This window comes from Vulpes vulpes, chromosome 3, assembly GCF_048418805.1.
Source record: "Vulpes vulpes isolate BD-2025 chromosome 3, VulVul3, whole genome shotgun sequence".
NCBI lineage: Eukaryota > Metazoa > Chordata > Mammalia > Carnivora > Canidae > Vulpes > Vulpes vulpes.
Window position 1 is genome coordinate 57,096,389 of NC_132782.1, and position 22,707 is coordinate 57,119,095.

Consider the following 22,707-nt stretch of genomic DNA (forward strand, 5'->3'; position numbering starts at 1 on the left):
CTTGGATAATGAGTAGAGATAATGGGGGAGCCTTTCCAGACCAGAGGTAATAGCATGTGCAGAGGACACAGGGCTGGAGGGAAGCTGGCACAAGTGCAGAACAAAGCTGGCAAAGGTCAGGATGGCTGGAATACAGAGAGCAAAGGGAGGGTGTTTGGGGTGATATAAGAGAGAGGCAGATGAAGCAAGGCTCTGTGGGCCATATTAGGGAGTCTGGTCTTTATTCTAAGAGCAGTGGGAAGCCACTGAAGGATTTAAGCAGGGGAATAACTTGATTGGATTTGCATTTTGAGAGGAGCATTCTGTTATGAAATCAGAAGAATTATGTATAGTACACCTTCCTCTGAGATTCACATCACCTTGTATGTATCTTTCCTATAGGGCCTTATTCTTTTGAGTCACAGAATCTAATTCACATTCTTTCAGGGTGCACTTGTGCCAGCTTACCTCTAGCCCTGTGTCCTCTGCACATGCCATTACTTTTGGTCTAGAAAGTCTCCCCCATTATCTCTACTCATTCTCCAGGTCTTGGCTCAAGTGATCCCCAGTATAGGGAGCATACTCAAAGTGATTGAAGGAGTTTGATGCAGGCACTTTTTACAAAGATATGGGCAGGATTTGGGGAACCCAGTAGGGATGGTGAAGGTCCCTGGGGCTAACAAGAAACAGAAAGTAGTTACCAGCCTCAAGGCAAAGGAGATCCCAGGAAGCCTCAAAGGCCTCAAAGACAAAAGAGATCCCAGGAAGCACTGTAGCTGTGACTGTGAAAGATGCTTTAAGAGTTATGGCCTTGGGCAGAGGGATGAGACCACCAATGGGGAAATATATATCCCTACTGTCCTTGCTCCCTGTCTTGAATTTCCTGGTGGTGCTACCCATTGGCCAAACCAATTAAAAACCCATAGGCATGTGAGCCTACTCAACAGAGTCTGTAGAGGTCAGCTTCCTGGGACACAGAGCAGGGAAAAGAAGATGTAGTAGGGCAACTAATGGGGAATATCCAGCATATATAACTTTTATAGTTAATTTTTATGGGATACCCTGAAGTCCATCCATGGATTCAGGCTAAGAGCCTTTGCTGTAATATGTTATATACCATACTGCATTCTACTTATTTACTTAAATGTCTGTCTTGCTTATTATACTGGGAGCTCCTGAAGTGCAGGAGCTTTATCCATCTCTGTATCCCTGTGCCTAACCTTTGCCTGGTGTCCAATCCGTATTTGTTGAGCAAGTGGCAGGCAGGTGGCAGAGTGGGTCAAGTACAGTGGGGGCAGCTCAGTGCAGAGCTGTACCTTAAGGATGTTCTTTCTCTAAAGTCTTTTGGTGGTAAGGTATGAACATGGTAAGGGGTGGGGGATGGATAGGCAGACACCTTCTCACAACACAAGGACCCTCTGCTTCCTTGCAGAAGGAAGAAAGAGAAGGCCCATCTGGTGTAGATTCTACACTGCAGACCTGGTATTGGTAGCTCCAGGTCAGATTCCTAAGGCAGAATAGTCTCACCCAGCTCCAACTCCATTAGCTGCTCAAATTAGTGTATTCAGTCAACCAGGGAGATTTGTGGCCACAGCTGCTGTTCTGGCCAACTTCAGCAAAATTCCTAGCCATACCACCTACCAGGAAATGAATAAAACTTCATAAACCATCTTGGAAAACAGGCAGAAATATAGGGAAAGGAGAGGATTGTAAGAGAATAATTTTTTTAAATTCTATATGTCAAATGAATCAAACTATCCCCAGAGCCCATCTTTTGATGGGTTTGAAGTAAAATTTTAGGTTATAAGATTTAAATATCCTGTTGTATCAGAGAAAGTTCTATCCACTGAGAAGTAATGACTTTGTTGTCAAAACTAGTATTCTACACATATAGAAATATTCCTAGATACATGTTAATGTAGATATGGTACAGACACATGTACCTTTTTATTTTGACAGTTGAAATAGTCTAGAAGCAATGAGACTTCCAGTGTCAACGAGCACACCTACCCCTAAGATCTTGGTGTCTAATACCATTCTTCAATAAAAGAGACCTGAGATCCTTGGAGAAATGGCTGATTCTAGGGCTGGGACAGGGAATATACAAGATGATCCTAGAGCATCTTGTAGTAGCAGAAGGAACTATTAAAAACAAAACAACAAACCACAGTAATGGGACATAGGTGGCAATTGAAAAGAACTCCCCATGGCCAATAATAGAACAATTTGAATAAATATATATGATACAAATAAATGATGGAATAAATAAATGGGGCAGAAGAAACTAACCTCCCATGTAGAAGAATTCTAAATTATTTATGTAGATACTTTGCCCTCAAGGAGATAGAGCAAATTCCCCAACCCTTAAATATGGGGCTGTACATAGTGGCTCACTTTGTCAGTACAGGGAGGGAGAGACAAAAAGTGATGTTATAGTGAAGTGACTTTACACACACGACCTCAACCAGGTGACCAAGGTCAACAACATTAACAGTGTTGTCATGCAGATATGATGTACCCTTGATATGATGGGATGAACATGGCACTTTACTGCCATGGTCTTATACCCCCCAACTCATAGCTCCAGTCCAATCATGAGAAAAACGTCAGATAAATTCCAGCTGAGGGGCATGCTACAAAATATATGACCAATACTCCTCAAAATAGTCAAGATCATCAAAAACCAGGAAAAGCTAAGAAACTGCCACAGCCAAGAAGAGCCTAAGAAGTTATGGCAACTACATATAATATGGGATCTTGGAGTGGCCCCTGGCAGAAAAAGTATATTAGATAAGACTAAGGAAATCTAACTAAAATATGGACTTTATTTAATAATAATAATAATAATTTATTTTTATAATAAAATAACATATCAATATTGTTTTATAATTTGTGAGAAATGTACCATACTAATGTAAACTGTTAAGATAGGGGAAACTGGGTAGTCTATATGGGACTTCTCTGTACTATTTTATAATTTTTTCTGTAATTCTAAAACTATTTGAGAAAATAAAATTTATTTCTAAAACACTGATACTCTATGTCTAAATAATTGAATTTGTTATATTTAAGACAAAGTGATTATCAAAACTACATCTACAATTAAACTTTTGTTCTTATAGCAGCCATCCTGTCTGTCTAAGCCTTTTCAAGTGCTTCTCTGCAATATATTGCTACTGTGCTACCCTCTTAGTGCTGCTGTTTTGATTTTTTCTCCTTTGTCCACTTTCACCACCCAGTCTAGAAAATGAAACAATCACAGTAACAAATAGCAAAATTCAATTATTTAAGTATTCACTGGGAACCCAGTTTGTGCCTTATTTGTATTCTAGGAGTACAATAATGAAGGTCACTATCTCTATAGTGAAGGTGCTAGCAGTTTATTTATTTATTTATTTATTTATTTATTTATTTATTTGCTGCTAGCAGTTTAGTGGAAGACAAACATGTCTAAAGTGAAGGTGCTAGCAGTTTGTTTATTTATTTATTTATTTGGTGCTAGCAGTTTAGTGGAAGACAAACATGTCCCCAGTAACTGCCTGTTGTCCAAGAGCATATGGAATGGAAGGGACAGTGGGGCACATAGGAGAGGCAAAGTTCAGCTCAGCCTGGGGAGGTCAGGGTGTTCTTAGGAGAAGTTGCCTAAATTTGGCCTAGAAGATTGGGTAGGAGTTTTTAAGTGAGACAAAGCAGAGGGAGGGAACCTCAGCAGAAGGCAGAGGAGGTGAGAGGGCAGACTAGAAATAAGAATGTTCCCATAATTGCATAGCTGGAGGCTGGAGTGAGAAGTGGGGACAAGTGGAGGTTAGACTAGAGGGAAGTCAGGGTTGGTTGATGAAAGATCCAGTGTTTTCTGACGAGTCTGGACTTTATCCCAGCAGGGCATTTAAAGATAGAAGTTATATGATCAGGTTTACATCCTGGAAAGATAATTCTGATTGTGGTATGGATAATGGCTTTGCAAGTAAAAAGAGGAAAGAGAAGAGGGGATGCAGTTGTATATCTTGCACCAACTCCTCCTTCATCTGAGTTTAGATTTAGGGTCTCTTCTGACCACCTCACCATTTCCAAGGTTCACCCTGGGATCTTAAGAGGGAGATGCAAGAGAACAAAGGTGATTCAAGTCCTGCCCAGTCCAAGTGGTGAGTCACAGGGCTCCAGCATGTGGCACTGACCTCACATCAGGGTTTACACCATACAAAACCAATTTGACAGACATCCTTTCAGTCAGATTTCTTGATATTTGTGCAGCAGTTAACACCTATGACTCCATTTTCTCAAGCTTATAACTGAGCTGGCCACCAAGTGTCATCACCATCCCCCCAGAAATACAAATTGACATTACTATCACTCTGACATAAGGGGATTTGGTTTCATTTGGGATCTGGACCATAGCTGTCCACTGTACACCTGAGCTTCCTGAGGCCAGAGACACATTCTCTGAGGAGACCTTTTAAACACAAGCTCCACCTTAATCTAGATCACGGGTCTGCAAATGATAGTGTGTGGACCAAAGCTGCTTGCCATCGACTTTCATAAATAAAGTTTTATCAGAACACAGCCACACTCATTCATTTATGTGTTATACATTATATATGACTACTTTTGTGCTACAGCATCAGAGGGCAGTAGTTGTAATAGACTAGATGGTCTGCAAAACCTGAAATATTTACTGTTTGGCCCTTTACAGAAAAATTTTGCTGACCCCTAGTCCAGACCAACACTGTTCAATAGAAATATAATGCAAGCTGTACATATGAATTAAGATTTTCTAGTAGCCGGGGATCCCTGGGTGACGCAGTGGTTTGGCACCTGCCTTTGGCCCAGGGCGCGATTCTGGAGACCCGGAATCGAATCCCACGTCAGGCTCCCGGTGCATGGAGCCTGCTTCTCCCTCTGCCTGTGTCTCTGCCTCTCTATCTCTCTCTGTGTGACTATCATAAATTAAAAAAAAAAAAAAAGATTTTCTAGTAGCCACATTTAAAAAAGTGAAAAGAAACAAGTGAAATAAATTTTAATAATGTTTAATTTAACCAATATCCAAAATACTGTTTAAATTTATAATCAATATCAAAAATTATTATTTACATTCTTTTTATTCTAAGTCCTCAAAATCTAGTGTGTATTTTACACTCATGGCACAATTCAATTCAGACAAGCTGCATTTTAGGTGTCAGTAGTCTCAAGTGGCGAGTGGTTATTGTATCAGACTGTCCAGGTCTGTACTCTTGACTCTATAAGGTCTGAGACTAGCACTAGATCTTGGAGTAGAGGTCAGCCTTGATAGGATCCTCCATCTGTAGAGGAACAGTTATCCCATAACTGACATGGTATTTCTCCCTCAGGGCAATTGGCTCTTTCCCTCAGAAGATGGCCCATCATAAAAAAGACAAGTATACTTTTCTAGTTGCAAAATGTGGCAACCTCCCTGAGTGTGTGCTGCTGAGCCTGTACTTTCAGAATTAGGCAACCTCAGAGCACCCTATATGGCTTGTGGTGGTTGAGCTCTTCTAATTTTGGATCCTTTCTTTGGTGGCTAAAATCCAGGAGACAGATGTTAAATGTGAGATGTCTGACATCCGTCAGAGTTGGCATGACAAAGAAAAGACTACCCACTTCCCTTGACCCAATAGAGGTATAGGGATGTCATGCTGGAAGCAAGGACAGAAGAAACATATTCAGCTGAATTTAGGCCTTGGTGAAACTCAGAGATTTTTTGTTTTGTTTTGTTTTGCTTTTTTTAAGATTTTATTTATTTATTTGAGAGAGAGAGACAGAGGTAGTGAGTAAGTGGGGAGGAGAGGGAGAAGCAGGCTTTTCCCCGAGCTGGGAGCCCAACATGGGGCTCCATCCCAGGGTCCTGGAATAAGGACCTGAGCCAAAGGCAGATGCTCAACTGACTAAACCTCTCAGATGCCCCTACAGGGCTTATTTCTTACTCTCTTAAATCTCTGCCTTAGAACATATGATCAGTTAGGGGAATGTCTGTGAATTTCATCTTTCCCTTGGTATTTTTTCAGTTTACTTCTTTACTACTTATGTATAGGGAAGGGGGTCTCACAGAATAAAATTTAAATGTTTACCCTTGGGTATTTGGGGTTCCCTGAATCATGCCTCAGGATGTAGGCAACTCTTTCCTCCAGAACCCTTAAACTGTTTTCTGCAACAGAACCTTTATTCAGGGCACACCTCTTATTTTGAAATCCTCCTGTTTTGTAAAGTAGCCTGATGTTCTTTATTCATAGTCTGTGGCATCCTCTTCTACTATTAATGGACATGGCTTTGTGAACATTTATCTGCTCAATATATATTTACTGAGCACCGCTCTGTGCTAGGCAGTGTTCTAGGCATGGAGATACAGTACTGAAAAGGAAAGGATATGATCATTATCCATCAGGTGAGAGATGCAAACTCTCAGAATCACAATTCTGGTGCAGGGTAAATTGTGCCAGGACTTGCATATGGATGGAAGGGTCACCTGAAAGAAGTGAGGCTGGGGGAGGAGGGGAAGATGGGAGTAAGAGAATGCTTCATGTCCTCAGGCCCGTGCAGAGTGACCTGGTTATGTTTTCCTTTTGTTCCTGTAGGCCAAAGCCCAGGAAGTACTGCAGAAGCTGTGCGATGTACAGGAAATATTTCACAAGAGGCAAATGAGTTTGATGAAACTGGCAGCCAGACAGACTCGCCCAGTGCAACCTGTGGCCCCTCATCCTGAGTCCTCCCCAAAATGGATGTCACCAAAAACCAGTCAGCCCTTCACCTTGGGTAGGTTATTTGGGGAAGGAAGCTTTGTGCTCTTATGTTTCATAATGCTTATTAGGGTTGAGACTGTAGGTGTTTTCACAAATATTATTTAAAATAAACTATAGATATGGATAGTACAGGCATTGCAGACTTTATAGAGTTAGGTAAAATTGAGTGCCTGTGTACAAGGAGATGCTCACAGTCTAGAAGATGAATAATAAAAATGTGCAAATAACATCAGCATGTAATAGACTCCACTAAGGACCTTTAAAATGCTCACAAGAGGGATCCCTGGGTGGCGCAGCGGTTTGGCGCCTGCCTTTGGCCCAGGGCGCGATCCTGGAGACCCGGGATCGAATCCCACGTCGGGCTCCCGGTGCATGGAGCCTGCTTCTCCCTCTGCCTGTGTCTCTGCTTCTCTCTCTATCTCTCTGTGACTATCATAAATAAATAAAAAAAAAAAATTAAAAAAAAAATAATAAAAAAAAAAAATAAAAAAAAAAAATAAAATGCTCACAAGATTCTATTAGCAGTCCAGTGTAAAGTTGGTTCTTTGTAAAGATAAAACAATAGATAGGTCCTTACACTAGTCTTGTATGGTCTTGATTACAATAGCTTATTAGTAAGCCTTGAGATCAGGTAGTATAAGTCATATGTGTTTTTTTCCAGATTATTTTGACTATTTTAGGCCCTTTTCATTTCCATATAAATTTTAGAATCACTTTTCAATTTCTGCTGACATTATGATGGAGGTTGAACTGAATTTTTAGGTCAATTTGGGGAAAACTGTTATCATACCAATATTGAGTTTCAACTCATAGATGTTATAACTCTTCATTTATTTAGATCTTGAAAGACTTTATTTGAGAGAGAGAGACAGAGATAGTGAGAGAGAGCATGAGTGGGGAAAAGAGGGAAAAGCAAGGCTTTTTGCTGAGCAGGGAGCCCAACGTGGGCCTCGATCCCAGGGTCCTGGGATATATACTTGGCACTATAGTTATTTTTTGATTTTGGTTTTTGTTTGCTCTTTTTTTGAGTTTTTGTTTAAGTTCCAGTTAGTTAACGTACAGTGTAATATTAGTTTCAGGTGTACGAGATAGTGATTGGACACTTCCATACTTCACCCAGTGCTCATCAGGACAAGTACACTTCTTAATCCCCATCACCTGTTGAACCGAGCTGTGCCCCCCTCCCCCCACCCCACCCCCATACCTCCCCTCTGTTTATTCTCTCTATGTTTATCCCCATCAGTTTATTCTCTATAGTTTGAGTGTGTTACTTGGTTTGCCTCTCTCTTTTATCCCTTTGCTCATTTTTTTCTTTCTTAAATTTCACATGAGTGAAGTGATATGGTATTTGGCAGTATACTATACTGGTTTGAGTGTAGAGATCTTAGATATTTCATGTTTTTTTTAACTGTATAGTAAATATAATTTACCATATTTAACTATCAATAGGAATATATTTTTGAATAAACTATAATCCGGTCATCTTTCTGTTTCAATCTTTATGCTTTTTCCCCCCTTGCCTCATTATAATGTTGAGACCTCCAGTACAGTGTTGAATAGAAGTGGTGAGAGCAGACATCTTTATCCTTTTCACAATGTTAAGGCAAAGAGTTCCTTTTCTACCTTAAAGTATGATATTAACAGTAAGTTTTTCACAGACACCTTTTATCAGGTTGAGAAAGTTCCCTTCTCTTCCTAGTTTGAGGAGAGTTTTCATCAAGAATGATTGTTGACTTTCAGATGCTCTTCATGGTGCGTATATTGAAATGATCATATAATTTTCTCCTTTATTTGTTAATATGGTGGATTACATGATTTATTTTCAAATGTTAAAACAATTTTACATTCCTGGAATAAACTTCTCTTGGATATGTTATATATGTTATTTGTTACTCCGTTATTTGAAACTCTGTTATTAAGCACATATATGTTCATAATTGTTATGTCTTCCAGATACACTGGTTCTTTTATAATTAGGAAACATCTCTTCTTCTCTCCTTATATTTAGTAATACTCTTTGTCCTGAAGTCTATTTTGTCTGCTATTAATATAGCACTCCAGCTTTCTTATGCTTAGTATTTGCATAATATATTTTTTCCATTCTTCTATTGTTTTTAAAGTATATCTCTTGTAAGCAGCATAAATTTGGGCCTTGACTTTTTGGGGGGGGGGGGCTTGACTTTTTAATACAGTCTGTTAACCTCTACCTTCTTATTGGAGTATTTTGTCCATTTACTTACAATGTGATTATTGATATAGTTGGATTTAGAGCTACAATTTTGTTACTTGTATTTATTTTCTCATTTTCCCCTTTCTGTTCCTCCTTTCCTACCTTCTTTTGGGTTAGCAATTTTTTTTTAGTGTTCTGTTTTAATCCCTTATTGGCTTTTTAGCATACCTCTTTGCATTGCTTTTCTCAGATATATGCTCAGATATAACTCAGTATTTTTTTTGTTTTATATAAATAGTCTTTTACATCTACTCCCTTATTCAGTCATTTCCAGTATTCTTTTTATTCCTTATTGTAGATCTGAATCATCACTTTGTGTCATTCTCTTTAGGGTAAAGAACTTCCTATGCATTTCTTGTTGTGTAGATCTGTTGGAAACAAATTCTTTTGGTTTTTATTTATCTGAAAATTATGGAGTCTTTTGGTAATTCTCCATTTTATATGGTTGACAGTCCCCTGTCTCCCATTACACATTCCACTTTTTAGAATCAAGCTTTTTTTTTTTTTTAATTTTTAATTTTTATTTATTTATGATAGTCACAGAGAGAGAGAGAGAGGCAGAGACACAGGCAGAGGGAGAAGCAGGCTCCATGCACCGGGAGCCCGATGTGGGATTCGATCCCGGGTCTCCAGGATCGCGCCCTGGGCCAAAGGCAGGCGCCAAACCGCTGCGCCACCCAGGGATCCCTAGAATCAAGCTTTGATAATAGTTTAGTGCATTTCTTTTTTGAATTTTCTATGTGCACACACACACACACACACACACTCAATACACTTATGCACACATCCTGCTCACACATACAAACAGACATTCACACACAGAGAAATCTTTTTGGATGGCTAGAGATAGGACCTGGTTCTCCTAAATTCTCATTTAGAGATCCTTTCCAAAACTAAATTGTGTTCATTTCTGTGATTTTTTCCTCTGTCATTGTTTTAAGGGATATATGTTTGTTACAAGTAAATAAAGCTGGAATAATAGCTTGTTTCTCATTTTTTTTCAAATACAATATCTCATCATGGATAATGACCCTTCTAGCATAAGTAGATCTTTGTCGTGTCTGAATGGGTATCATTGTCTTTGGCCAGACATCTTGCTCATTTTGCAGAACAATTCTGCACTTTTGCTTTGGATAGTAACTGCTGAGTGTGGATTCAGGCAAGTCACTAACAAGATTTTCAAACACATTTATCTGATTCCTCCTTAGTAACTGAGTCTGTTCCAGGACAAACCATTATATTTCACAGTGCAAGTAGCATTAGGGAGCTGGAATCTTGGCTCTGACTCTCGTTAGCTGGGTGCCTTGGGTACAGCATTTAACCTAACATTTATAAAGAATGTGAAAAATTCTTTTGTGGCTATAATAGCTAAAATGTACTGTTTACCATGATCTAAACACTGCATATATTAACTCATTAAGCCTCATAACCCTATACTAGAGGCTTTCTCATTATTCCACACTTTACTGATGAAGAAACAACAGCACAGAGATTACTCTGATAATAATGAGTCTTGTACATGAAAGAGCAAGACTCAAATGCTGGCAATGTGGCTCCTTGCCCCTGCCTTCAACTTCTCTGTTGTACTTACAGTGGGAAGGGTGGTGCTTCTCAGTCATGGGTGTTGCCAATTATAATGTATGCACTTCTAGCATCCAGTTATTATGCCTGCAATCACTCAGTTTAAAGGGATCCTGCAGAGAGTGAGGAGCTCAAAGGATTGTTCATTGTTATGAAGTAGCTTCAGTGGTCATATAACCAAGAACAACAAACAGTGTATTTCACTACAGATTGCAATAAAATCAATGAAAAAATTCCATAGAAAGCCCAGCTGATTCCAGTTGACTCACAGAACCTGAAGGTTGGGAGGAATCTCTGGAGGCCACAGTTCATCACAGATAAGAATCAGTGTGATATATTGGGGGCATTAGGTGGATGGCATTTTGGAACGTAGAAATCACTTACTAGCCTCACAGCAATCATGCTCAATGCAGCCTTCTGATAATGTTGGGTTAGAAAGCCTCAGGGCCTAACCAGGGCTTCACTTCCCCAAGTTCCATTCTTAAAGCTGAATGCCTAAAGAGAGGATATCTCCCAGGTGTCCTATGAGCTCTGTGGAAAGGAAGGGAGGGTGACAGACAGGGAAGAGAGCAAGAGCAAGACAGCCCAGTTCCATCTTGACTCAGCTTATTCATTCTAAATTTTTTTTATTTATTCATTCTTTACATAGTTGTCTCATCCACTAATATATGTGGTTCCATAATCCAACTGTTAGATTAGCAACAATTCCTGGCTGGGGCTGGCATAGACATTCTCTTGTATATCATAGTATGATTATGTGAGTGTGTGGGGGGATGGGTTTCATGGGTGTGTGTATGTGGAGAGAGAAAGAGGAAGAGAACTCTTTAAGGAAATGGTTGTGTTTAAGTGGTAAGATTTTAGCATTTTTTAAGTTGTCTGTAATAAGGACAAATTACTTGTATAGTATAAAATATATATATGTCCAATAAATGTGGTATCTAGAATTGAATCTGGTTTTCTAATCCAAGAGCAACATCAACTACAGTATTATATGGTACAAAGATAAATGCTAAAGCAGCAGTACAGAAAAGAATCCTGAAGTTTGAATGTCAAGGAAGACTTCATGAAGAAAAGTGACCTTTTCGCTGAGCCTTAAAAATGGGAATGATGGAAATTCTCTTGTTTTAACCACATTACATTTACTGATTTATTGTAGTTTGGTGTTTTTTGTAGTGGTCTGTGTGACTTTTGCCTCTTTGGATCAAATGTTAAATGCCTGAGGTCAAGGGCAATTTTTTTTCTGCATCTCTCCTTCCCCTCCAATTTCATCTCCCACCTCGGAAATCACCACAGCAGCTCAATTAAGCTTTGTTAAGCCCAACCCAGTCCAACTGCTCATCCAAGCCAGGGCACACACACTCTGGGTTATTTATAAGCTGAGTTGCCAAATTAATGGCATGTTTTCTTTATCTCTCTAGCTCCTCTTCAGAGAACATCTGAGGAAACTTACACAGGGACATTAGAAAAGGAAGATGATGAGACTAAATTTGAAGTCAAGGTAGGACCACCTTTTTCTTTTATAGATAGAAATTTCTGACATGAGAGAGTATTGTTGCCGTACTTACCAATAAATGAAGTTTATTTGAGAGAGGTATGGGAGAGTTACTACCCTCTCCATACCTATCACACTTCCAGACTACTGCTCTCAAGAGCTGAGGTTTATAGGATTTCTTCCTTTTTTTCTTCTTTTTTTTTTTTTTAAAGATTTTATTTATTCATTCATGAGACACACACACACAGAGAGAGAGAGAGAGAGAGAGAGAGAGAGGCAGAGACACAGGCAGAGGGAGAAGCAGGCTCCATGCATCGGGAGCCCGACGTGGGATTCGATCCCAGGTCTCCAGGATCGCACCCTGGGCCAAAGGCAGTCGCCAAACTGCTGCGCCACCCAGGGATCCCCTTTTCTTTCTTCTTAATTGCAACTAGAAAATTTAATTTGGTGGGACGTCCGGGTGGCTCAGTGGTTGAGCATCTGCCTTTGGCTCAGGTTGTGATCCCGGGGTCCTGCGATGGAGTTCCGGGTCAAGCTCCCTGCAGGGAGCCTGCTTCTCCCTCTGCCTGTGTCTCTGCCTCGCTCTGTGTATCTCATGAATGAATAAGTAAAATCTAAAAAAAAAAAAAGAAAGAAAAACTGGTTATGGTCATGGATGTAATTGTTGGTAGATATTATGTTATTGAAGGAAAAGTCATTTTGTGCATTCCTATAATCTGACTTCATATTTAAAATTGGTAGAACAATGTGTGGTTTATGTACAAAAAACCTGACTGAATTGCATAGAGCTACACACACACGCACACACACACACACACATGCCTAAGTGGTGAGCTCTGAATAAACTCTGTAGATTGTATTCACATCACTTTCTTGGTTTTAATATTATGCTCTAGCTGTGTAAAATATTAATATTAGAGGAAGTTGGGGGAAGGGTACATGAAATTTCCCTCTATGTTTCTTTGCAACCTTATGTGAATCCATAATATTTCAAAATAAAGGTTAAAGAAAAACATAAGCTTTGGAATTAGGCAGACCCGCATTGAAGCCACATAAGCCACTTTAAGCCTCCATTTCTCCTCTATAAAAATGGGGATAACAACAGCTATCATCTGAAACTAATTTTGAGCAGCAAATGGAAACTTGAAAATTACCAAGCACTGTATAATTGTAAAGTAACATTATATTTCAAGACTCAAATAAAAAATATGTCGCTGCAAAAGCAATCCTAGAAAGGGCCCTTTTGCCCCTGCCTCACTAAAAATTGAGTATCTGGCTGATGGAATGGTTCTGAAAGCAGAAGCCAGTAGAGCATGAGTCACATGCGCTTTAGCAACAGTTTGGATTCACCATCTGTGCCCAGTGTGTCTGAATAGAGGACCCCACATGTCTTCCACCAACTATCACAGAGTCAGGCAGAGAGCAGGTCTCAGACTTTTCTTCCTCAAGACAGAAACAATGTGGGAAGCAGAGTTCCCAGCAGACTACTCTTAGAGAAACCTGCAATTCTTTTGTCTGTTTAGTCATCCTTTTATAGTTTAGGCAGATGAGGGCATTGCTGCAGCTATTTCAGAATCTCCTGTGGTTGGAGAAATTGCTTTACTGTGCTTTCCAGAGTTAAGTAACAAACTTCAGTTTCACACAATCCTGATCAGCCATTTAAAAGAGTAAATAGCAGGTGCCTGGGTGACTCAGTTGGTTAAGCATCTGCCTTTGGCTCAGGTCATGATCCTGGGGTCTTGGCATTGAGCCCTATGTCAGGCTCCCTGATCAGTGGGGAGTCTACTCCTCCTTCTTCCTTTACCTGTCTCCCTTGCTCATGCTCTATCATGTAAATAAATAAAATCTTTAAAAAAAAAAAGAGTTTGAAATGGGCATATGTAATGAAATTTTGCCAGACTTGACATCCATGGAGTCTGTGGAATTATTGAGTGACATAAAACAGGTTTAACTCTGATCATTTTCAAAACTGAGCATCACCCTACCCTGATGTGTACCCTTGACTTCAGAGAATCTCATCTTTGGAGGTAAGAGCTGTGTCAAGTGCACTGAAGCACATGTCCAGCCCCTGAACTTCCATGCTGTTCCTATTCACCCACAATGTGATTTGAACTTATCTCATAGCTCTCTGATTTTCTTTGCTCATCTTTAGACAATATATTTATGGTCTACTCTATAAAGATGCCGTGGGAATTGTGTGTATGTGGAGGTTCTCATAATAAAAGACTCCAAATTCGAGCGAATTATTTCAATAATTGTGAACAATAAAAATGAGTGCTGCTGTTTTATTTGTTGAGAAAAAAAAGGAACTATAGTCAGTAAGCATAAAGCACCTTTTCTCAGGGAAAAGTCTTAGGACTTTAAGGTATTTAAGACAAATTTTTCCATAAGCTACATTTATTATTTACTCCAATTTTGTATGTTGGTAAGAATAGACAATGCAGGAACTAGAGCAGGGGAAGAATCAGAGGCCTATAGGGTTGGAAAATGTTGAGTAGAATCCAAGAAGTTCTGACCACCAGACTTTTGGTTTCTTCTTTTTTGGCCATGCTGCTTATTTAATTCAGGCTCCAAGCCCATCCTGCTAGGATGCTGGCTCCCTCATATGCAGGCAGATCACCAATAGCACAGGTACTGGTAAGTTGGCGCAAGCCAATGTTACAATTGTCCTGAGCTTTTGTTTTTATTTTTCCTTATTGTTCCCTTGTTTGTGTATTTAGTAAAGGGCTTTTCCTGCAACAACATGTATTTTAATAGTCAAGGCAGTGGAGGAAGCAGGGTAGGAACAGTCTGCCAGACTTCCTCAATTTGGCAAACAGAGGCTGCTCAGACTTCTACTTCTAAACACCAAGGCTATGAGAAGTGTGAGCAGAATCCATATAGTTATGGCTGACTATGAGTAGAAAGGAAGAGGATATATGAATGAAATCCCTAAATTGTAGACTTAAAAATTGATTCATGACCAATAAATGCAATTAGCATTTGACAAGGGAGGCAGTTTAACCAGGGAAACCATCATCCCAAAATATATAGGAAAACTAGTAAAATAAAAGAAACGTTAGAAAAAAGAGTCATGGGATCCCTGGGTGGCGCAGCGGTTTGGCGCCTGCCTTTGGCCCAGGGCGCGATCCTGGAGACCCGGGATCGAATCCCACGTGGGGCTCCCTGCATGAAGCCTGTTTCTCCCTCTGCCTGTGTCTCTGCCTCTCTCTCTCTCTCTCTCTCTCTCTCTCTCTCTGTGACTCTCATAAATACAAAAATTAAAAAAATAAAATAAAATAAAATAAATAGAAAAAAGAGTCATGTCTGTGTGATTCGTAGTTTATTACAAGGGGGACAAGGAGGTTGACTAACACCAAGAACGATCACTGATGCTTGTGTTTTGTGGCCACTGTCCAAGACAGATGACCAGAAGCATAACGTCTAACTCTGATGACAATTCTGACATCCTTGACCTTAGGCCTAGACCACAAAGATGAAATGAAACCATAGCGCAAATCAAAACATTGTGAAAAATGGCTCACCTTGCCCTCCTTGGATAAATGCTCACAGACAAAACAAACAAACAAACAAACAAAAGCCAAAAACCAAAACCACTCATGATGCCACTAGAGTCACTAATACTTCAACAAAATCGTGGTATGAAGTTGTCATCATCAGAGAACTCATTTCCAAAAAAGGCATTCCATCTTCTCAGGTAGTGTAATCCTTGCTTTACTTGTTGGAAGGAACTTCAACTAAACTTGGCAAGCTGTCTGAGGCTCTCTGGGCCATCTGGCAGCTGTGCAGCCATGTGTTAGACTCACTGACGTGGTCTGGGAAAGCCTAGCAGTGGAGGAGATTCTCTGTGGTTGCTGGCTGTGGTGATGTGGCTAGTTCAGGTGCTTTACGTCATCAGCTGGAAGCTGAAAGCATGACTCACAGGAGCTTGCTTTCCCTGGCCACTCATATCATAGCTTCTTCAGAGCTGGAAAGAAGCCAAAGGGTGATGAAAATTCCTTTTTCATGAATGTGAACCCTCAGGATAAAGGTAGAGCTACTGGCTGTGAACACCAACAAACTGTTCCTACGTACCTGTTAAAGTGGCTTACAGTAGCAGAGGCCCTTTGAGGCTGCCAACAGCCTCCTTCATAAAAATTAAAGAAAAAAAAAAGCCAAGGCTACAGGCTATAGATTAGGGAGGTGAGAGAAGAGTTGTTAACACCGATGAGGCCCAGACATCATGCTATATATACCCTTTTCATGACAAATCCTTAGGGCCTTGAAGAAGATGATGAGGAAGACGGTGTTTCCCTCATTTTATCTGTGATGCTGTTGAGACTCTGAGAAGTTAAGTGCGTTTCCCTAAGGGTCACTCAACCAGTAAATGGTGGACCTGGGATTTGAAACTTGTAGTTTGTTTAATCCAACAGTTTTCTTATTTAACTTAATCCATTTACCTATAGTCCATTAGTTGCTTAATCTACCTAACTACCAGTTTATTTAATCTCTCATGCTCTAAGTTTCCACTTCTGCAAAATGGGGCTAAAGCAACTTTACAGGTGGTTGATTAAATGAGAACTATATGACTTCAATAATAATAATATTAAATAAAAAAAATAGCAAAATTTTTAAAATGAGAAATATATGGGAAATACTTAGCATGATGCCTCACATATAGCAGATTGTTGGTAATTTTAGTTTCCCATTTAATCCCATGTTTATAGATAGAATGTTCTGTATAAAAGATGAAAAGTAGCTGAAGGAAGGTCATATTCAGGTCTTAAACTGAGTAACTTCTCCTAATCTTGAATATGTACTGTTTTGCTAAATGATAATAGATCAGGCCCAAACTCAGTTCCTTGCTTTCTCACTCCTTTGAATCCCCAAAGCTTTCATTTATCTTTCTGATTCTCAGTGGGAGAGCTGTATAAACTATAAGCACATTTCAGTGTTCACCCTCTATGATGCTTGAAGTCTGATCATTCAGAGAATCCACCAAATCTTTGAGGCAACTCCCAACTAATCTTTCTGAAGAATTTCTAGAACCAAGATTGTCAAGGTTTCCTATGTATTGCAGCCCCGAGAAGCTTATTAATAATGCAGATTCTCAAGCTCTACCCTCAGAGATCCTGATTCAGGAGGGCTAGAATATGGTCCAGGAATCTGAATTTTTAACTTTTAAATTTAAAATTTTTAATTTGGTAACTAGAATACAGGTGGTCTAATGATTGCATTTTTGATCACACTGGTCAAGAGGCTATATTTTCATAGGTCATAAAGACTTGGGATAAAGGAGAGGTGGAGGGAATCCCTGGGTGGCTCAGCAGTTTAGCACCTGCTTTCAGCCCAGGGCGTGATCCTGGAGACCTGGGATCGAGTCCCATGTCGGGCTCCCTGCGTGGAGCCTGCTTCTCCCTCTGCCTGTGTCTCTGCCTTTCTCTCTCTCTCTCTCTGTGTCTTTCATGAATAAATAAATAAAATCTGAAAAAAAAAAGGAGAGGTGGATATGGATCTCTTAGGCTAATATAGACTCCAGAACTTAGTGAAGTAAGGGTGTGATTCTATTCATCTATGAAAATGTACTTTCATTGAGGGAGCTATATGAAAAAGGAGAGAGTAACAGTTAAGACCACTGTTGACTTTGCTATTTGACCAATAAAAAACTGAGATGACTAAAATGTTCGGTTGGTCCAATCTAGATGTCTTATTCAGCTCCATTTAATATATATTAAGGCAATTGCTATGGGTCATATGGAAATAATTCTAACATGGGGTCTAAACTCAGGAAACTTACAAGTTTCATGAGGGAAACAACATATTTCAAATAATTTATAATGTAGAGAAGGATGACATACTGCCAGTAGAAGGAATAAAGCATGGTAGGAGGCAGAAGAAGGAACAGTTCATAACAAGGATATTGGGGACATTTTTTATAAAGGACATGGCATTTGAACTTAACTTTGCAAAATAAATACAACTTTGAAAGGGATAAGACAGAGAAGGGCAGTCAAGATGGGGAAGTGTATAAAGTCTCAAAAGTCTGAAGGGGCATAGGCTATTCTGGAAATGGTTCGAGAAAGCCAGAGAGGTAGGTTGCTGAAAGCTTTGGTTAGGAGTTGTTGCTAGGAAAGGCATTTATGTATTAGAAAGATGACTCTGGTATGACAATGAAGAGTAGACTAGAAGAAGGCAGGGAGATGGACCAGCTGCCAGCAGGTGTCACAGTCTGGATGTGACTCCAGTATTAAGAGCCTAATAATGACAGGAAAAGGGAGATGGGTAGAGTTTATACCCATCCATCCTGATGTTCTCCCCAGTTGTCTAAAATAAACTAGACTATCAAGAAAGTGTGATGAATGACGAATAAAGATCAAAGCAGAAAAGAAAGGGAAAATATTTAGTAGGGAAAGAAGATACTGAAGATACTTGAAGTTTCCATCTTGGATTCCTCATTGGATGAATTTGTTGGCTAATATAGAGCACTCAGGAGAAACAGTAAAGAGTGAGGACTGATGAAGACCAAATCCAACATTTGTAGGGTTTTATAGATCTAGAACAGCAACCCACACCCTCTCTTTCTATGAGCTGTAGCCACCCTCCCCACACCCCAATAATGAGAGTCAGCCAATTGACCTTGAGGTTATGTGGAAATTATTTGTGAAATAGGTTAGGGACCAAAATTTATCTAATGAAGTACTTATCAAACTTGTGATTTTATTTGTGAGTTAAAATTTATAGACATAAGAATTAAGTTACATTGTCATTTATGCATTGAAGTTAAAATCACATGAAATCAAATAGCTTGAGAAAATTCTAGATATGTGGGCCACTTCTTTTCAATGTCCTTGGCACACTTCTTTCTTTTTTTTAAAAAAAAGATTTTATTTATTTATTCATGAGAGACACAGAGAGAGGCAGAGACATAGACAGAGGGAGAAGCAGGCTCCTCCAGTGGAGCCTGACGTGGGACTCATGGGTCTCTGGGACCACGCCCTGAGCTGAAGGCAGACACTCAACCATTGAGCCACCCAGGCATCCCAGCACACTTATTTCTTTCACATTTTATTGGGTTGGGAATGGGAGAAAGGTATATTGCAACATGTTTCTCAATTTCTAATATTTTATTATTTTTTTCCGAAAGATTTTATTTATTTATTTATTTTTTTCTTGAGAGAGAGAGAGAGAGAGAGAGCAAGTATGAGCAGTGGGGAAAGGGAGAAATAGGCTGCCCATTAAACGGGGAGCCTGATGCAGGGCTCCATCCCAGGACCCTGGGATCATGACTTGAGCCGAAGGCAGCTGCTTAAATGACTGAGCCACCCAGGTGCCCCTTAATTTCTAATATTCTAAACAGAACTACAGACTTGTAAATCACTGTTAAAACAATGTTACAGTTTTTAAAGAGGACACTTTTCCCACAAACAAAATATCATAAACAGTGTTTAGAGTATTAGTCCAGCCTTTAAAAACCAATGTAACCAGTGAGATCATTGAACTAATTACTACCAATAGTGGCTGGGGATTTCAAGGTCTTAGAGAAAAGAGATCCTGGAAAAATTTTCAATAGGAAAAGTTTGCATTTGAGACCTTTCCCTAAAGCCTCAGGACTACTCATGCCTGTCTTCTCAAGCCTGCCCTTCTCCTCCAAAGGGTTTTAGTCTATAACATGTGCTAAAACCTTCTTCTCTATCCTCCCTCTTGGAAGACCCAACCCAGTATAGCTGATCTGGACTAGATGTGCGAGAATATCTGAATGAGCTAGTTTTATAGCACTGCATGGATGATGAGTGACTGATAGCTCCTTAACCCTTCTGGAAATATTTGCCATTAAAAAAAAGCTAAAACCAAGAGTCAGTCACCCAACTGACTGAGCCACCCCGGTTCCCCTGAAATAAAGTTTTTAAACAAGATTCCTTCAAGCTAGGCACTTAGGCTGTTTTCTCAATTTGGAAACACATCTTTCTTCAAAATATGGGGGAATCGAAAACAATTAGATTATGTATTTGTTGAGAAGACATAGGAAGTCATCATTCAAGGTGCTTCTAGAGAACCTGTATGTGGGTTGATGTCACTTTCAAACTGGGGAGAGGCTGGGGTAGAAATGGGGGTACATGGAGTACGTTGCGTCCAGAGCAGTTGGCAGCTGCCTGCTATCGCTGTCATCTTTTTTCTTCAGCATAAAATGCACATAAATGGGGAGGAGCATTTGCACTGGATTGGCTCTCCAATAGGGTGGCTTACCGGTTGATTCCCTTTTAAATCACCAGTTGGCTGAGAAAATCTACTCTGTGAGATGCCCTAGAGGCAATTCTAAGTCAGGGTTGATTGAAGGGAAACAGGATATGATTTCACAGAGACTTTTTGCTCTGCTTTAAAAAAGCATAATTTTAGGGGCACCTGGGTGGCTCAGTTGGTTAAGAGCCCAACTCTTGGTTTCATCTCAGGTCGTGATCTCAGGGTCATGAGATTGAAATTGAGATTGAGCCCTGTGACTGCTCTGTGCAAAGGGCAGAGTCAGTTTGTCCCTCTTTCCTCCCCTGGCAAATGTGCGCTCTTTCTGTCTCTGAAATAGATGCATTTTAAAAATGGATAAAAAATATATAAAAAAGCATCATTGTATAATTCAGCGAGGCTCCTAGGGAATCTTTTTTTTTAATATAAATTTTTATTTATTTATGATAGTCACAGAGAGAGAGAGAGGCACAGAGACACACAGGCAGAGGGAGAAGCAGGCTCCATGCACTGGGAGCCCGACGTGGGATTCGATCCCGGGTCTCCAGGATCGCGCCCTGGGCCAAAGGCAGGCACCAAACCGCTGCACCACCCAGGGATCCCTCCTAGGGAATCTCTAACAAAAAATATAGCAGCAATTGGTCATTTGGTCTGTGGTCAATTTTCTTGGTTCATTATTTAAAATAAAAGGAACAAAAAGACCAGTATTTGAAAAAATCAAGCATTTATGTAAATATGTAGTCTTCCTTCTAGAGCTTTCAGGAAGCTTAATTTAAATTTTTTCCCTAAAAGTAATCTGGCTACAATTTAGCTTTCATCTTAAAAGCAGAAGCAATAGCACCTATGTTGGTATTTGATATTATAAGCAGAGGGATGGTTCATAGCCAATTTACATATCTCCCTTACTTTATACAGAAGAAAATAAATGCCCAGGGAGCCTAAGTGACTCGGCTAACACCTCCCAGCTAGTGGGAAATAAAGGGTCTCTAATATACACGAGCATGTACAAAGTGCCCAGCAATTACTGAAGGTCATTGTGCCTGGGTGCTTTACATACATTACCTGTTTTAATCCCTACAAAGTAGATATTAAAGAGCCAGCCATATGGGACGCCTGGGTGGCTCAGCGGTAGCGCCTGCCTTCGGCCCAGAGCGTGATCGTGGAGTCCCGGGATCGAGTCCCACATCAGGCTCCCTGCATGGAGCCTGCTTCTCCCTCTGCCTGTGTCTCTTACTCTTTCTGTGTGTCTCTCATGAATAAATAAATAAAATCTTTAAAAAAAAAAAGAGCCAGCCATAAATACCATTTATCAAGTCTTCTCTGTACTAAGTACTTTCATTCCTTATCTCAAATCACCACAACCACACTCTGATACGGATACAGTAAGTCTTCTTTTACAATAGAGACCTAAGGTGCAAAGGAGTCTTGCCCAAGGTCACTTTTAAATAAAAACTAAGTCAAGGATTCCCACCCAGGTCTACCGCTCACATGAAGAATCTGTGTGTTTCTCATTCTCTAAAAGGTTTTCAAAATGCAAGTCACAATGGTGATAGTGAACTCAGTTTGGTGGCTCACAGGCATTTAAAAATAAATAAAAAGAATAGAATGCCACAGGGATAGCCTAATTTAAGAATAGAGTATATCACATCAGCTATATATGTCTATTTTGTGTGTGTGTGTGTGTGTGTGTGTCCAGCACAACCAAACAATTAACTAAATTCTAACACTATCTACCTAGAGATAGCATCACGTCCCACAGATTAAGGGGGATTGCTCCCTGACCCCCTTCAGACGCCATTTGGAAAGTCCAAGTTATCACTGATGCTTCTGACCAACCTGCTGTAGATCAGTTTTTTATGACCCCCCCTTTTGGGTTGGATTAATTTGCTAGAGTGGCTCATAGAACTGAGAGAAACATTTTACTTACTAGATTAACCAGTTTATTTTAAAAGGGTGTAATTCAGGAACGGCCAGATGGAACACATGCATAGGGCAAAGTATAGGGACATGGAGCTTCCATGCTCTCTGAGCAAGTGCCCCCCGCCATTTCCATGTGTTCATCAACACAGCGGCTCTCTTTTTGGTTATTTATGGAGGCTTCAATACATAGGCATGACAGGTTAAACCACTGGCCATTGGTGATTGAACTCAATATCCAGCCCTCCTCCCCTCCCTGGAAGTGGTGGTGGTCAGGGAAAAGAAAGTTCCAACCCTCTAATTATGTGGTTGGTTCCCCTGGCATTCAGTCCCCATTCTTTGGTGCTTTTCAAAAGCTACCTTATTAACATAAACTCTGGTGGGGTTAAAAGGGGATGTTATGAATAACAAAAGAAAACTTCATGACTCTTATCAACGTAGGAAATTACAGGTTTTAGGAGATCTGTACCAGAAACAGAACACGATCAAATATAGATTTACTAAATCACAATACATGTGTATGTATGTTTTGATGTTTTTTT

At 39.9% G+C, this 22,707-nt stretch overlaps 1 protein-coding gene across 4 annotated transcripts in view; it reads left to right on the top strand.

The window, feature by feature from the left end:
• MCF2L2 (MCF.2 cell line derived transforming sequence-like 2) overlaps nt 1-22,707 on the top strand; it is a 236,435-nt gene that overhangs the window by 121,285 nt on the left and 92,443 nt on the right. For all 4 annotated transcript variants that reach the window (XM_026007237.2, XM_026007235.2, XM_026007238.2 and 1 more), the window contains 2 exons: nt 6,567-6,744; nt 11,961-12,040. In XM_026007237.2, the coding sequence (XP_025863022.1) occupies nt 6,567-6,744; nt 11,961-12,040 (258 nt within the window). The remainder of the gene's footprint in view (nt 1-6,566; nt 6,745-11,960; nt 12,041-22,707) is intronic.